The sequence below is a fragment of the Hydra vulgaris genome, chromosome 02 (genome assembly GCF_038396675.1).
Source record: "Hydra vulgaris chromosome 02, alternate assembly HydraT2T_AEP".
Classification (NCBI taxonomy): domain Eukaryota; kingdom Metazoa; phylum Cnidaria; class Hydrozoa; order Anthoathecata; family Hydridae; genus Hydra; species Hydra vulgaris.
The window spans coordinates 37,844,964-37,868,892 of NC_088921.1; the positions used below are offsets into that span (position 1 = coordinate 37,844,964).

The following is a 23,929-nucleotide window of genomic DNA, read 5'->3' on the forward strand; positions in this document are numbered from 1 at the left end:
TTGAAATTATCATGAATGACGAGTCCTATTTTACATTAAGCAGCCAAAACACACCAGGAAATGGTGGCTTTTTATAGTTAAGCTTTTTATAGTTTAGACAAAACTGAAAGTAATATTAAACATAAGTTTAAATCAAAGTTTAAGCAAATGTTTTAGTATGGGTTGTAGATTTGGTTAATCAAAGCCTTTCTTTGCAGTTAAGAATAATGCCATTATTGCAATAACATTTTCCAAAGAATGCATTGAAAAGAAATTTGTTCCCTTCATCAATTCGCACCACAAAAATATAAAATATATATTTTGGCCTGATGGTGCAAGCTGTCATTATGCAAAGCTAACTATAGAAACCTATAAGAAGTTTAATATAACCTATGTTACTAAGGATGATAATCCATCAAATGTACCGCAATTAAGGCCCATTGAGACATTTTAGTGTCACCTAAAACAGAGAGTCTATTCCAATGATTTCAAAGCAAAAAATCTTAACCACTTGTAAAAGTGAATTCAACTTAAGTTACAAGATTTCAGCCCAGAATACTTTGAAAACCTTCTTTGCTCGCTTAGGGCTAAAATTCGCTACGCTGTTTATCATAGGACACTTTCAGTTATAAGATGATCTATTATTGCTATCCTTTCTTATTTGATCAGTTGTGAAACAATAATATAATTTGAATGACAATTATAAGCAGTTCTTTTTTGTGCAAATTTTCAGTAGCCTTGTGTTAATAAACTAGAAATTGGATGACATCTTTAACAAAAAAAAAAAAGAGTCTTTGGTGCAAAAAACTCTTTCATGGAAAAATTCTTATACTAATCAAGCTAAATTATAAGATCAACTAAAATAAAATATTTCAAACTTCCCTTCATTGAAAAATTATCAGAATGACTAAGCCCTATCAGAGAGACAAAATTTGGCATAATTATATATTCAAACATCTCAAAAAATAAAATATAATAAAATATTACCTAAAAATGGCAAAAGCCTAATATGAACAAAGAAATTAATCATGTTAATTTGACTCTCTCTCTGTTTAGCTATATTTATTATTGTGTGTGTGTGTGTGTATATATATATATATATATATATATATATATATATATATATATATATATATATATATATATATATATATATATATATATATATATATATATATATATATATATATATATATATATATATATAAACAATATAAATTGTATAATTATATATTGATAATAATATATAATTATACAATCAATATTTAATTAAAATACTTTCAACTTTTTCTTATTTTAAAACATAATATAGACAAATAAAAGCCTAATATTTAAAAGTTTTTAAATATTAGGCTTTTATTATTATTTTAATAATTAATATTTAAATATTAAAAATTAAAAGCTTGGAGTTTACAGAGTTTCATGATATCTATGTAATATGTAAACTAATCTAACATGTAAGAATTTATTAACAGAAAATAAATATTACAAATGTTTTATATTATATATTTACTATTATTAAAAATTCTTAAATACTATGCAATATAAAATTATAAATAATATGTATATGTATATATATATGTATGTATGGATATTTTAAACTCATTCACTTCCATCAAGGTTGCAAGCAACCACTATTAAGTTACTAGAATACAATGGATCAAGAGCGAGAAAATGATCAACTGAAGATATGATCTGAAGTTTGGGTCAGGAAAACATGGGTGAGGTTTTGTTGATGTGAAGCAATAAAGGAGATGACCCTAAATTTACTGGAGTTGAAAAAGAGTGTAGGTCTTCAAGGATGACTTAAATAATGCGGTTAGATAAAAATGATTTAATGATTTCGAAAACTATATAAAGAAACTAATAATAGAGAGAAGACTAATTGGAAGGTAGTTAGGGAGGTCAGAGTGTTTATTGAAGTTTTTGAAAATTGGAACCTCTTATTTAGCACCTATTAATAGTTTAAAGAGAATTATTGAGAGTTCTAGAGAACACTTTTGTAAGATTATATTAGAAATTTAAAAAAATAGGTTAATCTGTTTACTTTGAGTTGTAATAAGAATATGGTTGTTAGATTCAAGAGTCAAATTAGAGAAAAGGTTCTTTGCAAAAGTTGTCTTATTTTGGGATGAAGTAGTAAGATCAGAATTAGAGATAGAATGCTAGGCTTGCTTTAGTTAATGACACTGTTGAAAATTTTCCAAAATTCTCAGAAACCTCACATGAGATAAGATACAAGATTTAGTTAACTGAGTTATTTAGTAAACAGAGTTTTATAAACATTTTTATAAACAAGAATATATAAAATATATATTTTATAAACAAGAATATTTTATAAACATATGTTTGCTATTTGTTTATATGCTGGCATACAATATCCTTACATATTTATGTAAACTTTAGTATTTATATGGTGTAGTATTTGCCAAACGAGAAGATGATGATCAGACGGATACAACTCTGATAAGACAAGAAATGGAGCCATAATCTGGTATCAGCATGTAGAGAGGTAGCAGCTTCAGGAGAAAATGAGAGAGGTAGAAGTAAGAAAACTTGGAGAGTGTGTAACATATGGTACAAGCTTTAATTAAGGAAAAAAGATTCTCAAAATTGTTTATATTAAAGAAACAGCATCAAAAGTGAAGGCTAAAGTTAGATGATGACCATATTGATCATGATGATGTTTATATATATATATATATATATATATATATATATATATATATATATATATATATATATACACACACACACACACACACACACACACACACACACACACACACACACACACACACACACACACACACACACACACACACACACACACACACACATGCATATATATAAAGTGTAATATGAATTTCAAATTAAAAAATATACTGGAGTTGAATAAACATCCTTTATTTGGAGTTGAATTTATACATCCTAATGTATATTTTTTTATTCGAAAAATATTTTATATTTTATATATATATATATATATATATATATATATATATATATATATATATATATATATATATATATATATATATATATTTATACATAAATTTATATATATTGACAAAATGATGATCAACATAATCATCATTATTATCATTATCTTTAGCCTTCCCTTTTCTTAAAAATCTTCTTTTCTTAACTAAAGATTATTCATACCATATGTATTGCACTCTCTCCATGTCTTCTTCTATCTCTACTATTTTGTCCTGAAGGTGCTACATCTCTAAATGCTGATACCCAAATCATGTTGAAGAGTTTAATTAAGAATTGACTTAAGCATTGGAAGCTGCACTGATTTGGATGTCTAAATATAGGTATTCTGTTTAACCGGAATGGCAGGAAGAGTATGGTTGTTGCATTCAAGAATCAAATTAGAGGAAATATATATATATATATATATATATATATATATATATATATATATATATATATATATATATATATATATATATATATAGTGGGTGTCCCAACTTTGTGTTTGATTTCCCTGATCTTTTACACAATCTTCAAAATTTAATTAGTAAAATATAATACAATAAAATTAAATGACTTTTTTAATTGTAGTTCTTTATTTTTCAGAATAATTATACTGATATTACAGAATAATATGATATTAAAGAAAATAATTCTTTATTAAAATGCAATATTTTTACTTGTGGGTTGTTTTTTTTTTAAAGTATTGTGGTTTTTAAATTTTTTTTTACAAATTATAACTGCTATGCAATATAGCTGTGCCTACATAGAGTACCCACTTGAAAAAGTTGATTAATTATAATTGTTATAAAAGGTTTATAAAACGATTTATTTCTTGACATGACATATATCTTCAGTAGCCAAGTTGTTAAGTATGCTGTTCTCAGTGCTATTATTCTATTGATTCTGTGTGTTCAAATCCATTGATTAATAGAAAATTTTTGGTTTATTTTTTGTTCCAATTTTGCTGGTTTTTTAGATACAAAACAAAATAGCTTAAACAAAAAAGACTTATAACTGTTAAAAAGTTATATTATACACATATTTTACATGATTGTTACATATATAACTCGCAAACTCAACTTACAGGCCTTTGTATAAAATGCAATACAAAATATATTTTTACACTTGCATAGTTTTAAATGACATTGTTTTAAATTTACATAAGTTTATTTACATATTTACATTAATTTATTTATGTGCTTAAAAACTAATTCTCATTTTTTTTTCCTTTAATGTCAGCTTTGTGTCAAAATACACAGAAGGGCACTACTAACACTATTAAGTTCAGCTTTATTATATAGAAATTTAAATTTTTTGAAATTGTTTATCAAACTTAATATTTATATTCATAATTTAGTTTGATTATATTTTAATTTAATTAGTAATATATTTATACTACAAATTTAATTAACTTTTTTAAAGTGGATTTTTATTATTTTAATTAGTTGATATAAGCAAGAATTTGTATTCGCAACCCCAACCCACAAAAAAACAACTGATAACTCCAAGTTTCTTCATGAAAGCTCCAAAACCAACACAATTACAGCCATCTGAAAATAGTTTTGATCTTCCTATTCAAGAAACAATAAGAAAAGGTACTGTTTTGGAATCTTTCTGCTAATCTGTTACAAACAATGAGCAGATTATTTGAAAGCTTCATAATAGAAACTTTTTTTAGATACTCAATCTTCTTATATGTTGAATAATAATCCAGTCGGAATTTGTCATATTATAAGCAATAACTTTGAAAAGCCCATTATATCTGAAGATAATAAAGAATTACCTCACCGGAAGGGTACTAATAAAGATGTTATAGAGCTAGAAAAAGTATTTTCATGGTTGAATTTTAAAGTTGAAGTTTATTGGGACAAAGATGCTAAGAGCATACTAGATATTATTAAAAAGCCCCCTACTTTGAATGAAAATCAGCAAGCTATTGATTGTTTTGTGTGTTGTATCTTATCACATGGTTTCACAGATGGTGTGTATGGTAGTGATGGTATAAAACTGAGATTTAGTGATATGCAAGCTGCTATTAATGGCAATTCTGCTAAATGGTTGGTTGAGAAACCAAAACTTTTTTTTGTTCAAGCTTGTCAGGGAGATAGAGAAGAAGTTGAGATATGTGTTGACTCTGGTACCCCTGTTGACCAGAATAATACAAATTCAAATAATATAACAAGTTTATCAGAAAATTCTGATTTTTGTTTTTCTGTAGCTGCTGTTTCAGGTAACTTTTTTCTACAATTTTTTTTTTATTGGATTTTAATGCAATTTGTTAGCGTTGCAAACATTCAAAGTTGTTTTACATTTTACAAAGTTTAAGAAATGTTTTAACAAGCATTGTCCCACTCTCCAAACATTTTCCCAAAATTGTTCTAACAAAAACAAAAATTTGATTTAATTTTGTTTCAAAAATAACTTTTTTTAATTGTGCACATTTAAGATAAAGAACTAAAGAAAGTTAACATTACTTTAAAACATTAAACTTGAGATATTTGAAATGCATTATAAAAGCTGAACATGTGTTATACAAGTGTAGTTTGAAATTGAGCTAACACTTCAACAGAGTTTCAAACAGAACACAAACATACATATAGTAACTTATAGGTTAACAAATATCACGTCAGAGGTTCACACAGACCACAAACATAGTAACTTACAGGTGAGCTAATGCAATTAAGACACCTCTAACTATTTAACAGACAAACCACCACTATAGACATGACAGAAATATAGTATTAATGATAAAAATGATAGTATTAATAATTTTTTAAGCGAAAGGCATGAAGTTTACTTCTTGCCTTTCGCTTAAAAAATGAATCTTACGAAGGCAGTGATAGGACACACAACAGATTGCACTGGATTACATGTTACCTATAACCATGTGATCATGATGATCATATGCCTGACCTGAAAGTAAATAATAAATAAAGGAAAAAAGATTTTATATAGAGCGAAAAAAAGAAAAGTTTGAGAAAAGAACTTAAAAAAAATAAAATTAGAAAGTTCTTATATAAAATTAATTTCATTTAACAATATTAATTTAACTATTCAATTAAAATTATTATTTAGGAAGTTGATGGATAAAAATTTACTATAGAATAATTTTTTTAGGATGTTTTTTTATACACAATGTTCAATGTTTGCAAGTGATCAAACATATTTATTTATTTATTTATTTTTTTTTGCAAAAAAATATATGAAATTATTTGCAAAAAAAACAAGGTTCAAAAAGTGACAATGCAAGAAATGTTCAAAAACAATCGAAACTTCTGGCAAAAGTACGAGTGGTATGCTTTGAAACTTTTGAACACAGCACATAATTAACCTATTAAAAAGTGGTATAATAGATAAAACAAATAAAATAACAGCAAGAACATCAAGCATCTGCAAGTCTCAGTATTTTATTTCATCAACAATTTCATAATATTTCATAAAATCATCCTTACATCATTTCTTTATAAAACGAATGCTATTTTTATATTGTGACTGGTATAAAATTAAAGTAGTTATATAAACTATAAATAATGAAATATGTTTTGAGTTCTAGAATTTTTGAATTTATAATAAATAATATGTGCATTACATAATAATTTCAGAAAAAATTCAAGATTACCAATAATTTTGTGGAAATTGGGTAAGGGATTTTTTTTTGGTTATGATTTAAAAATTTGGTAATTTTTAAATCCGTAGATTTAAAAACTTAAAATTTTTAATCAATCTGACTGAAATATTATTATCTTAGTCATGATTTTTGGGTTAGTATTTTTTTGTCTCTCAGCAAAAGTTCAAATCTCAGCTTCTTACACAGTTTTTTAGACTATGGCAGACATAAAACTTTTAATACTTTGTGTTAGTTTCAAGTCAATCCTTTATCTACCTCATTGTTTTCTTATTCTTGTTCAGCACTCATTTCTTATTGTAATCATTTCTTTATTGTTTTCATATAAAAAATTCTTGAGAATAAATATTTAAAAAGCAAAAAGGTATTGTCTAACATTAAGGTCCATTTGTCTTAGATTACTAAATCTTGTATTTAATCCCTGAAGTTAGGTTTTAAGAACTTCTAGAAAATCCTAAATAGTGTCATTAACAAAATCTAACAATCCATTTCTCATATATGGGTCTGGTCTTATTATCTCTTCTAAGGATAAGGCAGAGATTTTCTTCTAAGCTATCTCTTAACCACATTTTATTTGGCATCTCAGAAAAATAGTTTAATTCATTTTCCAAGCTATTTCTGCTTTTAATTCTAAAATTATTTAATTATTTTAACATTTTGTTGACAATTAAAAGTTGCTAAAATATTAAAAATAAGCATTGAAAGAGACTTTATTTTACCATTGAAGTCTTTTTTGGTAACCTTTCAAAGAACAAAATAGGAACTATTTGCATATATATATATATATATATATATATATATATATATATATATATATATATATATAAAATATATACATATATATATATAATATATATATATATATATAATATATATATATATATATATATATATATATATATATATATATATATATATATATATATATATATATATATATGCAAATAGTTCCTTTTTATAAATTAAAGTTATGTGGAAAATTAATAAATAATTAATAATTTGGGGTGGCTCAATGCCTTCAAAGTTTACCTTATTTCCTTATTATAATATATTATGTTATTGTATATAATATATTATTGATATATTATATTGTTGGGTTACCTAAAGCAAAAAACTTGACTTTGTTTGCAGTGATGCAGTCAGCTATAAAATTTCAATCAAAAATACTTTAATATACTACAATCTACTTAGAAACTATTTGTTACAATGACATATATATCCTTTATAATAAATTATCAGAATTTGTGACGTGAGTCACAAATAATCTGTAATTATTTCATAAGTAGTGTTGATTTCTTAACACTGGGAAGCTTTGCACTGTTCTGTTCAATCACTTCAAGTGCATAATGTTCTTCATTTTTAAAGCATTCAGACTATGCTGCATCTTGAACTAAAGCAAGTTCATCTTCTGCATGGTAATTGGTCACTGCCTGGGTCTTCACTTTAGCTTCCGCTTCCTTGAAATCTTCTCTGATACTTCACAATTCCAAGTCTTTGGTTAGAAATCCATCAGGCATGCCCAGCTTAGAAAATAGGATTCTGCTTCTTTTAAAACGAAAGCAACCAATGTCTTCTGCTGCTCATTTGCTAAATCCATCTAAACGCATTTCCAGGGACCATTGCATGCTTTGTAGATGCATCCACTTCAGGATTGAAGAGGCTAAACAAGATCAGGTCCTCTGATAGATACCATAGGTGACCAGCAATAGTATGTTATTATGCGGCACCAATATCCTTATCAATGTATGCACACAGTTTTTGAAGTAGTTTCAAACCATTTCTAGCGGCTTAAGATGCCAGAGATACCAAATACCTAGAATTGATATTTACCTTTATGAGAAATATATTGATGCGTATGGGGCCATAAGATTCTCACATTGTAAGCTTGAACTGTGACCTAAAGAGCCAAACTTTAATATTGCAAATGGCTTTTGCAGCTTGTCAATTTTTTTTTATGCCAGTCAAATCCGGCATCAGTTTCAGATTCCTTTGGAATGTAAGACTGTAATTGCCGGTTGCTACTTTTTTCCTGTGTTTCCAACATAGATGCTGGGTGGTTGTCCTGTGTGTTTCAGCATCATGTTCTAGAATCCTTGAAGCCTCGAAGACAACATTCGTGGCAGCCCGGTTACTCAGTCTATTTCGATCAAACATAGCTGCTAGTTCAGGTGATACAACACTTTGACGTCCTTATTTTCATGGTGGAGGTGTAACAGTGCTTGTGCTTGGATCTGCATTTTGATCTTCAGAATGATTTTCTTCTTCATACTTGGCATTGCTAATATTCTCCAATACAGCTTTCTCTAGTAAGGCATCTTTGTCAAGTTTAATTTAGTGAAGTCACTGTTGAAATTTTTCCTCTTTCTCCATTTATTTCTGTTGTGGTTGCAGTTGCACTCTGTCTACACCCATCATGCAGCCAGGGCGACCCTTTTTCAACTGCGATTTCACTAACAGCCTGTCTTCTTGATTATCTATAAGCTTGTCTATATGTCAAACAGTTCCTCAATTATGCCTGAAAGTTATTCTTCATTGGCTTGTTATGTCCTTGTTTTTTTTTCAATATTTGCACTCAAAAATAGTTGTTTAATTTTTTGATGGAATCATTATAATACTTGATAGAAATTTTCGCTCAAATCCAGAAATCATCAACTCATTCTACAGTGTGGGTTGCTTGCAGGACATTGTGATTACAGAGAAAGTTTTAAAGAACTTGCTTTCCCTTTACTAACTTCAATATCATCAGCAGGGCTAATGAGATGAATTTGTAAATGTAATGTTAAATTAAAACAGCAGAATATGAAAGAATCAGATAATTATGTACGTAGATAACAGAATACCCATCCTGTTGTGATAGATATGTCTATAGTATATTGATATATATTCAATAATCAATATTCTATGGATTCTAGATACTAGTGATACTGGTGAAGTTTTGACACTTTTTGGTAATTCTTTATTAAAAATTCGAAAAATGTTTATTAAAAACAAAAATTAGCATAAGTTAAAATTCAAGATGGTTTAGGAAGTACTAAAATATGACTTTTTAACATTTTCAGTATGGTGCCATTTAGGTGCTTTTTAATTTGAAATGTATTTTTTTTAGCTGTACTTTATTTAAATTGATTAAAAACTGATATTTTTTGAAATTGTGAAGGTTTTATGCAGATTTTATTAGACACTGATTTTTAAATGTCTTAAAAAAACCTAAACTTTGTTGAGCTCTAATTCTTGTCCAATATTATTCAGATTTAGTCCAGTTTATGTTTATATATAGTGGAACAGAACTATGGATTCAGCCATTAAAATATTTAAATGTAAAAGATAAGGACAACCCTAATGTACTGTGTATAGCACAGTATTGTCATTGGCTTATGAATGATTATTAGGCAAAAGCAGGTTCTTTCTCACTGTCATTACTAAGGGTCTGGGTCTGATAAAACTGTTAGGAAACAAAACAATTTTTATCTTTTTTCGCAAAATACGGTACAAAAAGAAATACAATTTTCTTGTTTCGTGATAAGTACAGGACAAATTGACAATAAGCTCTTGTTTTGAAAAAACCGGTACGAAATGAAATATGGTTAAACTTTTTCCGAAATGAAACGGTTAAAAACGAAACAAAAAACAAGAAATAATAATATTTTTACGACAGATAGGGCTAGCATAAAATAAAAAAGTAATTTACTTTTATATTGTACCAATTTATGCACACATTTTCAATTTTTATGAGAAATTTGTTTTATTAAGACTATTATATTTCATGATAAATTTAAATTTTTACAATAAAAAGTGAAACACTTTTATGTCATTATTTGTTGTGTCACTTTCGGATAATTCTTCCGGAGTTTCCATTGTTTTTCTTTTGATTCCTGAAGATGTTGGTGTTGAAGGTAAAGAGGAGCATAATGGTGTTGATGAAATGTTTTTTGTTTTGAACGATAACTTTTTTTGTTTTTTTGAAAAAACTGCTTTGGGTATAGGGTTCTTGGGAGGTATTCTGAATGGAGTTAATGCTGGGGGGTTGAGGGCATCTTCAGCATCGTTTATAATTTTCAAGGTCATGTGAGGATAGACAAGATCATAATTGACTTTAATCAAAGTCAATTGCTTTGCTGTCTGAGTGGAAAGACTGTGTCTTTTATCATTTATAACTCCACCGCTGGTGCTGAATACTCTCTCACTACAGCTTGATGTAGCTGGAATGCAGAGCACATTTCTTGCCAACTGTGCTAACAAGTTGGCAAGAAATGTGCTCTGAAAGGTAGAGGCATGTTATTTCCACCATTTCAGCACATCAAGTTTATGCTTTTCTTCAACACGAGGCATAGCATGGAAAGATTCAAACTCCCTTTCAATTTCCGGTACATTATGACTAATGGTGTGGTTACTATCACTCTGTTAAATTTCTATATTTTGTAAATAGTCGTACTCATCCACACCAGCTGGCACTTTAACTTGTGTAACTTTATGTTTATTTTTTTCGCTGATCAAAATAGCTTCTGACGATGATTGTTGATGACTTTCCTGGTGAACTCTTCCAAGATACCGTAATGTCTAAGCATATATCCTGAAATCATAAACAATAACCGTTAAATTTAGTCTTTTAACAAATAATGAATATCAAAGAATGGTTTTTTTACCAAGAAATAAAACTTATAATCTTTAAAGTACAGATGAAGAAGGTTTCCCAAGGCATAGTGTTGGTTGTATCTTCCATGTTCATTGAATCGCGTGGCTATGTGTAAATGCTCCCTAAGTTTTTTACAAAAAGCAATAATTATTTCTCTGTTTTCCATATTAATGTGGTTATTAAGAAAATTGTCAGTTTTATAAAGCATAGTTAGCATATGATGAAGCACTGATTCAGTGTCCTTGGACATGCAATCTGACATAATCTTCATTTTATTTAATACTGGCATCAGTGAAGCCATCAGTGAAAATTGGTTGTCACTTGGAATAACGTTCTGTAGTGGGTTGTTATTTAGTGCATCTTTTTATCTAAGAGAAATTAACACATCTTTAAGCTTAAGGATTGACTCCAGCATAAAACAGTTAGAATTCCACCTGTTTTTTACCGAAGCAATGATTTTAACATAGTTTACACAGAGCAACATACACTCTTTTTCAATAAGTTGACAAGCTAAGGTGGACCTGTGAACTTTGCTAGGTAGTTGTGTGGCAATATCTATACAGTCTTTGACATCTTGCACTTCATTGGTAGCATGAAGTAGGTTAGTGTTTAGTAGGTGGTCTGCACACAACAGTAATTCATATTTTTTTTTGTTCATGATTGACACAGCATGTTTCATGTTTGCCGCCACATCATGGACAATGACTTTCTTGGGCACGGCGTCCAACACCTGATACTTTTGGATCATTTCTTCCAGGGCCTTAAACAAGAATGAAGATAAATTAATGATTTATAAGATAACTTATGCAGCTATTGGGTTTTACAATAAATTAATAATTCTTTCAACAAAATCCTGGAAGAAATGCTATTCTAGCAGAAGGATAAGTTTTACTTTTTTAAATTATTTTTTTTTTACGAGCACAAATTATATCAACATAAAAAAAATTACTTTGCTAATGTGGTAACCAGTGTGTCTTCCCACAAAATTGTCTAAGTTAAGAACATATTTCTTCAGTTCAAACTGACTATTGATATAGTGAAGACAAGAGTCATGTATGGATCCTGTGACCTAGAGGTCCAGCCATCAGTGGTGATAGCCACCTGTTGACAACTGGAAACTTCTTTTTCAATTAGGTTTTGCACAGTATCCATAACACTTTCATAAAGCAATGGCAGCTTGTACCTTCAAAAAGTCAAGGAATGTTTCACAATTGCTTTTGGATTTAAATGCTCCACCATTTCCTTGAAGCATGGTTCATCTACCAGAGTGAATGGACTACTTGACCTGGCAATGTATGACATGATTACCATGTCTGTCTCCAATTGCCTGACTGATTGGGAAGAATATTTCCCAATAGTTCCCACATTAACATATTTAGATAGGCCTTTTTGTGATCGTTGATCTAAAAAAACGAAATAAAAATTAAAGTTAAACATGAAAATTATCTTTATACAAGGAAAATTTTTTTGTATCTTTATACAAGGAAAAACTTTAAATGGAAACATTTACAAGGAAAAACTTTATACAAGGAAAATCTTTATCCAAGGAAAAACTTATCTTTATACAAGGAAAACTTTTTTTTTTATCTTTATACAATTATCTTTATACAAGGAAAAACTCTAATTATTTTATGAAAAATAGTTAGAAACTTACTGTATGCGTCTTTCAGTTCGAAGGCAGCTTCTGTAATTTCTTTTCTTTGGCGCTCAAGTTCGATTTATGCTCTTAACATCTTAGCATAGTCAATGGGATGCTTGGTTTTCAGAAGACCTGATACCACTAGTGGATCTATCAGTTAACTTGATTTGGATTTGACACTTTTTACATACCCCACATTTAACACCTGACACAGTAACTTTATTGAAATAATTCCATAAAATTATAGCTTTTAAAGGCATGATTATATGATTGAGAATAACTATGATGTTGAAACAATCAAAATGATGACTAAAATCAAAAAAATTTTTTTTTAAGTTAAGTGGAAATTAATTTGAATGTTTAAGATCAAAAATGTTTACATCCAACAGATGAAAAACTGGTTTTTTCATAAAATTGTTTTTATAATAACTTCTTTAATAATTTTCCAAAAATATTTTTGAAAGTTATTAAAAAAGTTGGATATTTTTAGGAGAAACAAATTTTTAAACAATAAATTAATTAGTTTTGCAGAATATTTAAAGTTAACACAACAATATCGTATTTGGAAGGTTATATAATAGAATTTGAAGTATCTCATTCAAACAATGATTGCTAACTCTTCATGCGAGTTTATATACAAATATATAATTTATGTCTTATGAACTTAAAGTTAAAATTTTATTACAGTAAAACCTACCTACAGTAGACAATATCTTTTTTAGCTTCGTGCCTTTTGAAAATGGTGCTATTGCATTGCTTTGTTAATAAAGTTTTTAGTTAAACTTTCGTTTACGTTTAAATGATACTATTGCATTGCTTTATTAATAAAGTTTTTAGTTAAACTTTCGTTTACGAAACATTAAGTTAGTAAGTATTAAACGTGAAAGTTCATGTATTGCTCAGGGGTGTGAGAATCATAAAATATCTATTTGGGGCGGGGAGTTATGAAATGTTCCGTGAAAACCAATACGAAACAAAACAAGTCTATTTTGTTTCGTAAATAACGGTACAAATCGAAACAATAATTTCATGTTTTGTGACAACATGATACGAAACGAAACAACATTTACGTGTTTCGTATAAATGCGATACAAAACAATATGATATTTTTTGTTACGTAAAAACAGAACAAAATGAATATTCACATTTTGTACCGTTTCAAACCGAACTTCCGAGAGAATACAAGCAGACGCAGACCCTTAGTAATTACAAAGACAAGTTACCAAGAATGTTGCCAACAGAAATCAAGGAATTAAAAATATCAAGATATGTTAAAATTTATAAATATAAATTTGACTGGTTTTGTGTTGGAGCTTCTCATGTATATATATGATGGCGTGACATTTTAGTTTTTCTAAACTCTGAAGCATTAGTAGATACAAAGTCTGAATATATCTTATGTTTAATTTAATATTTTAAAAAGGTCACCTTTTAAAGCTAACACATTTTCTTAAGTTTTATAACATAGGTTATTTTAAAAGATGCTTTGTTATATCACATATTTATTAAATACATAAATTAAAAAACTGAATAAATTTTATTTTATTATTATTATCTTTACTTCCAACAAGGCTGCAAGCAACCACTATTAAAGTTGCATGTTACTGGAAGAGAAAAGTTGAAATTTATAGAGCAAGATAACAATTGACAGTTTCTTAAAGTATTGCAAATTATGTGAATTAGGATAACAAGATGAAGGGAGCCAATTCCAAAGAACTAATGTTTGAGGAAGAAAAAACTAGATAATAAGAATAAGAATTTTTGGAGCACTTAAGAACAGTCACAGTAAAAGGATGAGACTTAATTAAATGACTCGTAACACGAGAATGAATTTTAGTAGATGGTGCAAGCAGCGCTAGCTCTTTAGAGCAGCTCCCATCATAGTATTTATAAAAAAGAAAAAGAGAAGCAACATTACGATAATGTGACAATGGTTAAAGGTTGGCTGCAAGAGCATGTCCGACTAAGTTTACAATGCGTTTTTGCACCTTATCTAAAAGAGAATGGGCATCACTCAAAGACCTGCTGCAGATATGGCAACAGTATTCCATTCAAGGGCAGATTTGGGATTTTTAGAGATAAAGAATAGAATCTCCAGTAAGAAAGTGGCAAGTATAATAAAGAGATGCAACCCTAATAGATGTAATTTTGTAATGGATTTAAAATATGGTTTCCAAGAAAGATCGGAAGTAAGAGTTAATCCTAGAAGACGAAGGGTAGATGACTCATCAAGTACATTACCATTCATAAATATAGGAAGATTTAGATTGTTGTGATAAAGATTAGCTGAAAAAAATTATTTTATCTGAGTGGAAGTTCACCAGCCACCTAGAGCTCTATACTGTAGCAGAAGTGAGATCCTTTTCAGGCTCAAATGTCTCTCCAAGCAATCAGAGAGTGTAAATACACACTAAAATTCTCTAAGCAATATATACAAATAATAATATATTTGTAATATGTTTCATGCAAATAGTAGCATCATTTTGAAAATATTTAAATTTTTTAGATAATTATCTTTTTTCAATTTCATTAACACTTTGTTTTTTAGAATTTCATATAATCAATCAAAAAAATTTTTAAGCAAAAACAAGAAAAGTTGGACAGCAGTTTTAGTAAAAAAATATATTTCAAAATGTTATTAGAAAATGAAAGTACACAGTATTGACAAATAAAACAGTTTGAAAAAGGCTATTTAAAGCACAGTGGTTAAAAGATTAAAATCAATCCTGTGTTTAGAAAATTCAAAGTTTAATTGAATCATAATAACTTGCTCGAAACTGAAAAAAAATTTCCAACTTTATAAAACCAATTGTAAAATAGAAAATATCATTGCAGGTTCTGATAAATAATTAAGAAAACCATGAAATCTGTTAAAACTTCTTTTTCTTAATTGTTTCATATTGCTGATTTGAAGGGTATGGGAAGAATAATTTAAGACAAAAAATTATATAATATGCAAATGGAAACACAAGGAAAAGCTGCCCTAATAAAAGTTCATCCATCAAAGAGAATCAGAAACTCTTGAAATATAAACTTGAATAACTCACTTATAGTCAATACTGACACCTTGACATTTGGGATCTGTTAATGAGGACGAATCTTTCAACATACCAATATCTAGTATTAACTTCATAAATAGCAGGTGTTGCTAAACTTCACAATTTTTAATAATAGTAATAAAATTTGCTGCAGTGTGCAATTCTTTTGATAAAGATTTAGTTATAGATTAAAGGTTATAGATTTTTTTGATAAAGATTTTGATGTAGATAAGATATTCACACACCTAATCAGTCATCAATCTACAAAGCAACTATGAGAGAAGCAAACAACTTGAAAATATCATATTTAAAAATTCTGAAGAATAGAATTGGTGTCTCCATTTTGATGGAATATATTTTAACCAAAATCAACAACAAGTAGTGATTCTGAAAAATACTACAAAAGAAATGAAGTTTGAACTGCTCTTGTCTTAAAAGATGGTAAAGCATTAATTATTTTTAATGGATTGGTGGAAAAGCATTTTTAATGGATTGATATTATTGCTCATTTTGTATAAAAAACTGTATAAAAATGATTATAACTTGTACAACTGCAGTTAGTAATGTAAAAAAATATAGTGTAGTAACTAGACTATAAAAATTTTGATGACCTTGAGATTCATAATCCACAGTATGTTTTATGTCAACATTATATTCTGGACAGAGTTTTGATTTTGGACATTTATTCTTATGAGTCAAAATAATGTTTACTAAAATTAGTAAAACTTACTAATATAAACTATGAATAAACTACTATATACTATAAAAACTAATATAAACTATAAATAAGCTACTATATAAACTAATATAAACCATAAACTTATATAACTATGCTACTAAATTAAACTATAAATAAACTTCTATATACTATATACTTACTAAAAAGGCCTTCAGCTTCTTCTAACTGCTCTAAAAATTGAAACAATACTTGCTTAAAATGTTCTAAAAAGACTGAAGACAAAGCTGAAACACTTGACTAAAAAAGAAACATTGTACTAAAAAAAAACTATTTTACCAGTCAAAACAACCAACAACAAACAAACGATTATTTAAATTTTTATTTTAAACAATGAACAATATAAATTCTTCTTGAAAATAAAAGTATATCAGCTCTAATTTGCTTGCTGACCTTACTCGAAAGACCGCATGGAACATATAACCGCGCATAAAAAAGTCTAGAAACTACTTAAAAACTAAGAAATAGTGTATTTTACAGAATACAGAACCGTAATTAACAATACGAACATTAGGCGTAACTATGTGCACTAATATTCATTAGCGTATTGATATTTAAATATAGCATAAGGTCAAGCAAATTACTGACGAGTAGAGTACACATTAAATATGCACTATTTTAATTTTTTTCATTGTAAAATTTTTCTTTTAAATGTGCTTCATGAAAGATTGACCAAAAATATTAACTAATACTCAAAACATTTATAGTTATTTAAGAAAGGTTATCGAAAGTAAAGTCATACCGTAACATAGGGTTGCTTTAACCTACTTTATTGCAACTTTTGGTTTTAAGGATCAGTTTTATTCAAAATATTTTTTTAAGTTTTTTTTTTTTATTCAATTTATTGATAAAGGTATCATTTTTTAATTTGAGTTTATTGATTTATAAAATAGATTAAAAACAAATATATACTTTTTAGTTTTTCAAAAAGTGGCCTCATGTTACCCTGGATTGGCGTTTCTTTAAGCCATGTATACTTATTGTGCTGTTTTGTTTCATTTACTTTTATAAACTGCTTAAGTAAACACCTCCATAATGTTAAAACAAATACTTAAAATTTACTTAAGTAAATACCTTCATAGTGTTAAAACAAATGTCCTCCAATCTAAATAAAGTGAAATAAAAAATAGAATACAAAAAATTTAGTTTATTGTATTAAATGTTTTTTTTTTGTTCCGTAATAATAAATCAATAACTAAATAGATAGGAAGGTAACTACTCTAATAAGTATTTAATGTTTAAAAAGAATTGTTTTTGTCAGATTTAAAGGCATGAAGCTTATATTTATATTCGCTGTTAGATGTTGCACTAGATATATCACAATTAAATTTTTTTCGTTTCTTGGGTGCTTTTAGGGTATTTTCAGCTAAAATAACATCTGACTCTTCCAAGTCAGAACAGATTTCTTTTCTTGGTGAAACATCATTTTTTAATTTAATTTTGAAGGTTCAAAAAAAATTCGTCATGACACTAAACCTAAACGTCAAATGTGTTACAACTGCGCAATTCATATATGTGTGATTGATGTGCTCTTTACAAAAAACGTAGTTGATGCACATAGTTCTGATAATAACCCTGTTGATGGTGATATGGAAGCTGTAGCTTATTATCAAGGTACAGTGATGATGGAGCTGATGTTGGTGATGATATTCAAACTGTTCATGAAGTTATTGAAGATTCTATTCCACTATTGAAACTTGAATATCAAAAAACTGTGGCAAAAATAAGAAAATTGGTAAAAAATTTCGTAGATCATCAATGAGCAATGATAATGAACTTCAACCAAATATAATTAAAAAGTTTGGAAAAGAAAAAGCTTTGATTTGTGATTCAAGGACAAGATGCAGCAGCACTATTGACATGCTTGAACGTTTTTTAGAGGCTCAAACAAGTAAAAATAACTCTGGTTGGTATAAATATTGATTTTCCTCTTACTAAAAATGAGTTTGATATCATAAATAAACTTTGTGTTGCTTTAAAACCACTAAAATTTGCCTTTAATACTCTTCTATAAAGGAGATTTTTTGTATTCTGAAATTGTGATTGAATTTACACAAAAAAAGCTTCATGAAGCTAATACATCTTTAAGTTAACTTGTTAAACAGATATTTGAATATAGAATAATTGAAAGAAGAAACATTTGATTAATTCTTCTCATGAAATATTTCTCAAATCCGAATGTCTTAAATAAAGATGACAAATATGGCATAAAAGATCTAATCTTATTCAGCAATTATTTCAACCATCTGACGATAGCTCTGATGATGACAAGGAAGTAAATACTATTTACTTCCTTGTCATCATCAGAGCTATCGTCAGATGGCTGAAATAATTGCTGAATGAGATTAGATCTTTTTTTTGATACTATTTAATATACTTTTTTTTTTTTTGATACTAATTAATAGTATAACTGATCGTTTAACTGATGACATAAAAGTATCAAAAATGAATTGAATTTAGCTCAACAACTCAAATTTTTTATTAAACAATTATACACCGAAATGAAACTTGACCATCAGGAAATTGGAACAAACCTTGTTTAAAAGGAAATGGCTGTTTTTGAAACTAGCATAGCTAGGCCCAAGTATTTAGATTTACTTCTCAAAGCTCTTCAAACAATTCCTCCTACATCCGAAGAAGCGGAGAGAGCTTTTTCTTATCTTGGACTTTTTGCTGCTAAAATAAGAAGTTCTTTAAATGACAAAACTTAAGAAGCATCAACTTCTTTAAAGCAAACTATGAAGAGCACTCATTGATATTATTTACTTTTGTCCTAATTAATGATGATAAACAAATAAATACTTTGATGCATACTTTGTATTACTTTTGTTTGATTTGACATAACTAAAATAAAGTTCGAAATAGTTCGAACTTATTTCCGTAATAATTCAAACATGTTTAGGTTCGAACTTTTAAAAAAAAGTTTTAACTGGAACCCCTATTCAAAACGGTTTACTGCTCACTTTTTAGTGGCCTAAAATGTGATGAGTTAGGTGGTAAACACACAAATATTATGTTATTTATTTGACACTTTTTTTCCTGTCTGTTTTTTTAGTATATAAAAAGCAGGTAAGCAGTAAACCACTCCTCAAATGTGACACAATCTTACCATTCATGTTCTGTGCAATTGTACCTAGTTCCATGAAGACTGTTTTCAGCCCGTATTGACCAGATTTTCTGATTTGTAGACAACATAAGGTGATATTTTACATCCAACAAAATTGCCACAAAACATGACTGTATTAGACTTTGATGAGTTTATTACTTTTTCAGGGTATTTAGAGCCTCTACGACATTTAAACTTTTTGCAGCCTGAGTCATCACATAGGTTTATTTCATCATAGTTGTATATATTTTCAGCTGGCTTATTTGCAACAAATTCAGTGATGTTTTCAATAAACTCACTTGTATATTGGCTGCTAAATGCAAAGTGAGCATATTATATCCTTTTAAGAGCAATTTACTCCATTCTAGTCCTGAAAAATTATTTAAACTATGGAATGTTTTGTTTTGGGAAGAAAGGTAATCCTGCACAATAAACCTAAAATCTAATTCATCCACAGGGAATCCAAACTCAGACACTGCTAAATTGTGAGAAATAAAAGCACATTTTTCCAAAGCATTTAATGTTGTAGGATGTCCTGGGATCTGATTGTGTTTTAGCTTTAGTTTATTATGGATGGCAATTCTGCATATGTGTTAATTTTTAGATGCTACTATCTGACTCATTCGGCTTTCTTTAATAGCAGAAAAGCACTGTTCGAGCTTTTTTTGAGAATAAACTACATATTTTCTGGAGCTTGGTCTCCTAGTATACATTCTTTGCATTTTTATAAGCTGGTACATAAATTAATTAATATATTTTAACAACAAAAAAATACTGTGTACAATATAATAAAATTATCAAAATATTATATTTATGAAGGAAAAATGTTAAGAAACCTTTATGAAGAGACAATAAAATAGTACTTCAATGAGGGGACAGTTTAAATAGTACAAGACTAATTCAAAGCAGAGAATTTTAACAAAAATAATGTAAAAACCGACAAACAACAACTAAAAAAACAAAAATAAAGCCATTAATTTATAATACTAGCTGTCAGAACCCGTAAAATACGGGTGTCTGTAAGCTTATTTAACAGCGACTACTTCTATACTTATTACTTCTTTAAATCTTTAAAATAGAACACAGCTGCGTAATATTTCTATCGGAGTTTTTGGAAACCTAAGGCTAAAATAAAATATAACTTTCTCACTAAGATAATATAACTTTCTCGCTAAGATAATTTTTATTTAAAGAGCAAATAGGGACACAGAAACAGTTCACAAAACATAATTATGTCAAATACGTTAGCTTTTTCTGCTTGATATTCTTATAGAAACTTTTCAATAACAATCTTTTAACAAAATCTTTCAATTAAACTGTTTTTAATACCGACTTTGGCAACTTTATTATTATTATAGCTGTTGATTGATACTTAATGCAAATAGAAATCATCTGGATCGTTATCACTAAAGGTATAAAAGAATAAATGATTTCGATTCGTATATAAAAATATAAGGAAATATAAAATAACAAAGTAAAAATAGCCAACATATCCATGCGAAGTAATAATTTCAAAGAGAAAAAAATATACAATATTTCATGAGAAACAAAAGACGTATTTTTCCTTTTCACAATTTTCTAAAATTAGAAAAAATTATTAAACTTTGCAAAAAGCTGTCAGGTATCAGTACGAAAAGTACGAAAAGGGTCATGGTAACTACAGTTAGTTCTATTTGTTTGACATTTTTTTGAAAAAACTTTTCTGCAATAATTTAATTTAAACATGTTTAAAAGTATCTGATCTCATGGCCAATGACACGGGTTTTGAAGTGGAGGGGTACAATCATCAATTTTTAAAAAAAGTCCTCTGCACCTAGAAGTTATTTAAAAAAAAAAAAGTATAAGGTCCTTTAGATAAAAGTGGGGCCCCTCCCCCCGCCGGTGTCGTCGGCGCTGGAATCTACCAGTGTAACTTAAGTCAAAGAAACAGTTTGTTTACAAAAGACTTCAGGAATTGCAATCTACTAAACAAAGTTTTAATGTTGCAATTTTTTATTTTATTAAATTTTTCATTTTATCTATTTTATATATCATATTAAATTTTATTTATCTCATAAGTTATTTTATCTAATGAACAAAATTTTAATAATAAAGTTTTCTTTTTTTTTTTTTTTTGTTTAAATAAGTTACAACGTAAAATCATCTTGCACATAAAAGTATTAAAAAAACATTATTAGTAAATTTTAATGAAGGAAAATAGAAACTTTCAAATGATTAAATTGGGAAGAGCTGTTAGTAAAAAAAAATCCTGTTTTTTAACAAAGTTTATTTATCATCATAAGCATAAATTGTTTACAAAAAAGAACAGAGTCTTTTAAGCAATTTTTTTTTTAATTAACAAAATACATATTGTTAACAAACAAAAAGGAACAGAGTATATATCTTTTCAACAAAATTTACTTAAAAAGTACCAGTATATAAGTTTTTAATGAAGTATATATCTTTTCAATAAAATTTACTCAAAATTATAAATATTAAACTGTATATCTTTTTAACATTTCTTTTCAACACATTCTTTTAAGCAATACTTTTTCAACACGTTTTATGATTACACTTACTATAAACAGATTTAAATTATGCTTCACCATGACAGTTGACTGGCGAAGACAACATTCTTGCTCTCAACAAAGCCAAGTCACATTATAGCAAGGTACGCCATTTGGCTAGCAAAAGCACTCTCTTGCTGTAAACTAAGCCAAGTCACAACACTTTAAAACCATAGAAACAACATAATAACCACTTACAAACTATAAACACATAACATTATAACACAAAACAAAGAAAGAAACACTTTATATATAAAAGATATTAACATACTTACAAAATATAAACCCATATATCCTTAACATATATAAACACATAATAAAAAACACATAAATATATTTATGTATATAAATTAAGAAAAATATATAAATTAGAAACATTTATAAAATACAGCCTTATTTTTGTAATATTTGTTTAATGACATAACTCGTAATAAATGTTTAACAACTTTTAAAAAACAAACGATCAAACGGCCTGGTTTTTTATATTATTAAAGCAAGCAGATTTTCTGTAATTTTTTAAAAATAAGGTATTAAACAATCTTGTTCTTGAACATGCAACATAAGAGTTGACCGTGTGCGATGCAAGGGTTTTGGAGAGAAACAATAAATTTATCAAGAGTTTAACCTTTATCAAAAGTATGAACTTTGAAAAGAGTATTGTCTTCGTTTTCTTAAAACTAGAAATTACAGATTAATATACTTTAAATCCAATTGACAAAAGACTTAAATTGTTTTATCATTAAAAGGCATTAAAAAATAATTTACATGACTTAAAAAGTTACTCTACCAATTTAAAAATAAGATAAGGTTTATCTATTTCTACAGAAGTCATCAATTATTATCAAATATTAAAGTTTTAGATCTTATTACCGATTAAGCAGATATTAACAGATTATAAAGATTTAAGAATACCTTATCGCATGGTCAAAAACATATCGTCGGCGATAGTGCAAATCCGCGTAACTAGCATTGGCTACTATATTTGGATATTAATAATTTTAACAACAAATGTCTATTGTTGACATTACAAAAAACATGAATAATACTCTTTATACTAAAATGAAACCAAAATATGTTGAAATAAAAAACTTTTTTTACTAGAAAAGTTTAAATTTAAAATTTAAACTTTTCTAGTAAAAAAAATGTACTGTAGATAGATTATCCAATGCTAGTTACGCGGTTTTGCATCTCCGACGATATAGGGAAATATTAAAAAGCTAAGCATGCTAAATCTTCTTTTAAAAACTCCGTGTCAAACACACACGAATGAGTAACGGCAGTAAGAGCAGCTGCGTTAAATTAAACATTAATTATATGCATATATATATATTAAATACTTTAATTTTTTATATTTTTTATAATAACAATGATAATAATAATTATAATAACAATTATAAATATATATTAAAGAAATAAATCATATCATTAAAATAAATAAGCAAAAGTATATTCATTTACTATAAATAAAATGATTAGAAATTTTATTTATGATACTTTAAGTCCGGCTTAAAGATACCCACTTTTATATAAAAACTTTCTCATATGAGATTAGGTATTTTTTTCTCAAAACTAAATAAAAAAAAAATAGTAATAGAAAATCTTTTTACCAAAGTGTAAGTCTAACAAACTCAGAAATATATAT

The 23,929-nt window shown here is 27.6% G+C and overlaps 1 protein-coding gene across 1 annotated transcript in view; it reads left to right on the forward strand.

Moving 5' to 3' along the window:
- Positions 1 to 23,929, forward strand: part of LOC105846973 (caspase-7) — a 79,101-nt gene that overhangs the window by 53,635 nt on the left and 1,537 nt on the right. Inside the window, exons 4-5 of the mRNA XM_065790784.1 lie at positions 4,410 to 4,559; positions 4,643 to 5,194. Coding sequence (XP_065646856.1) covers positions 4,410 to 4,559; positions 4,643 to 5,194 — 702 coding nt within the window. The remainder of the gene's footprint in view (positions 1 to 4,409; positions 4,560 to 4,642; positions 5,195 to 23,929) is intronic.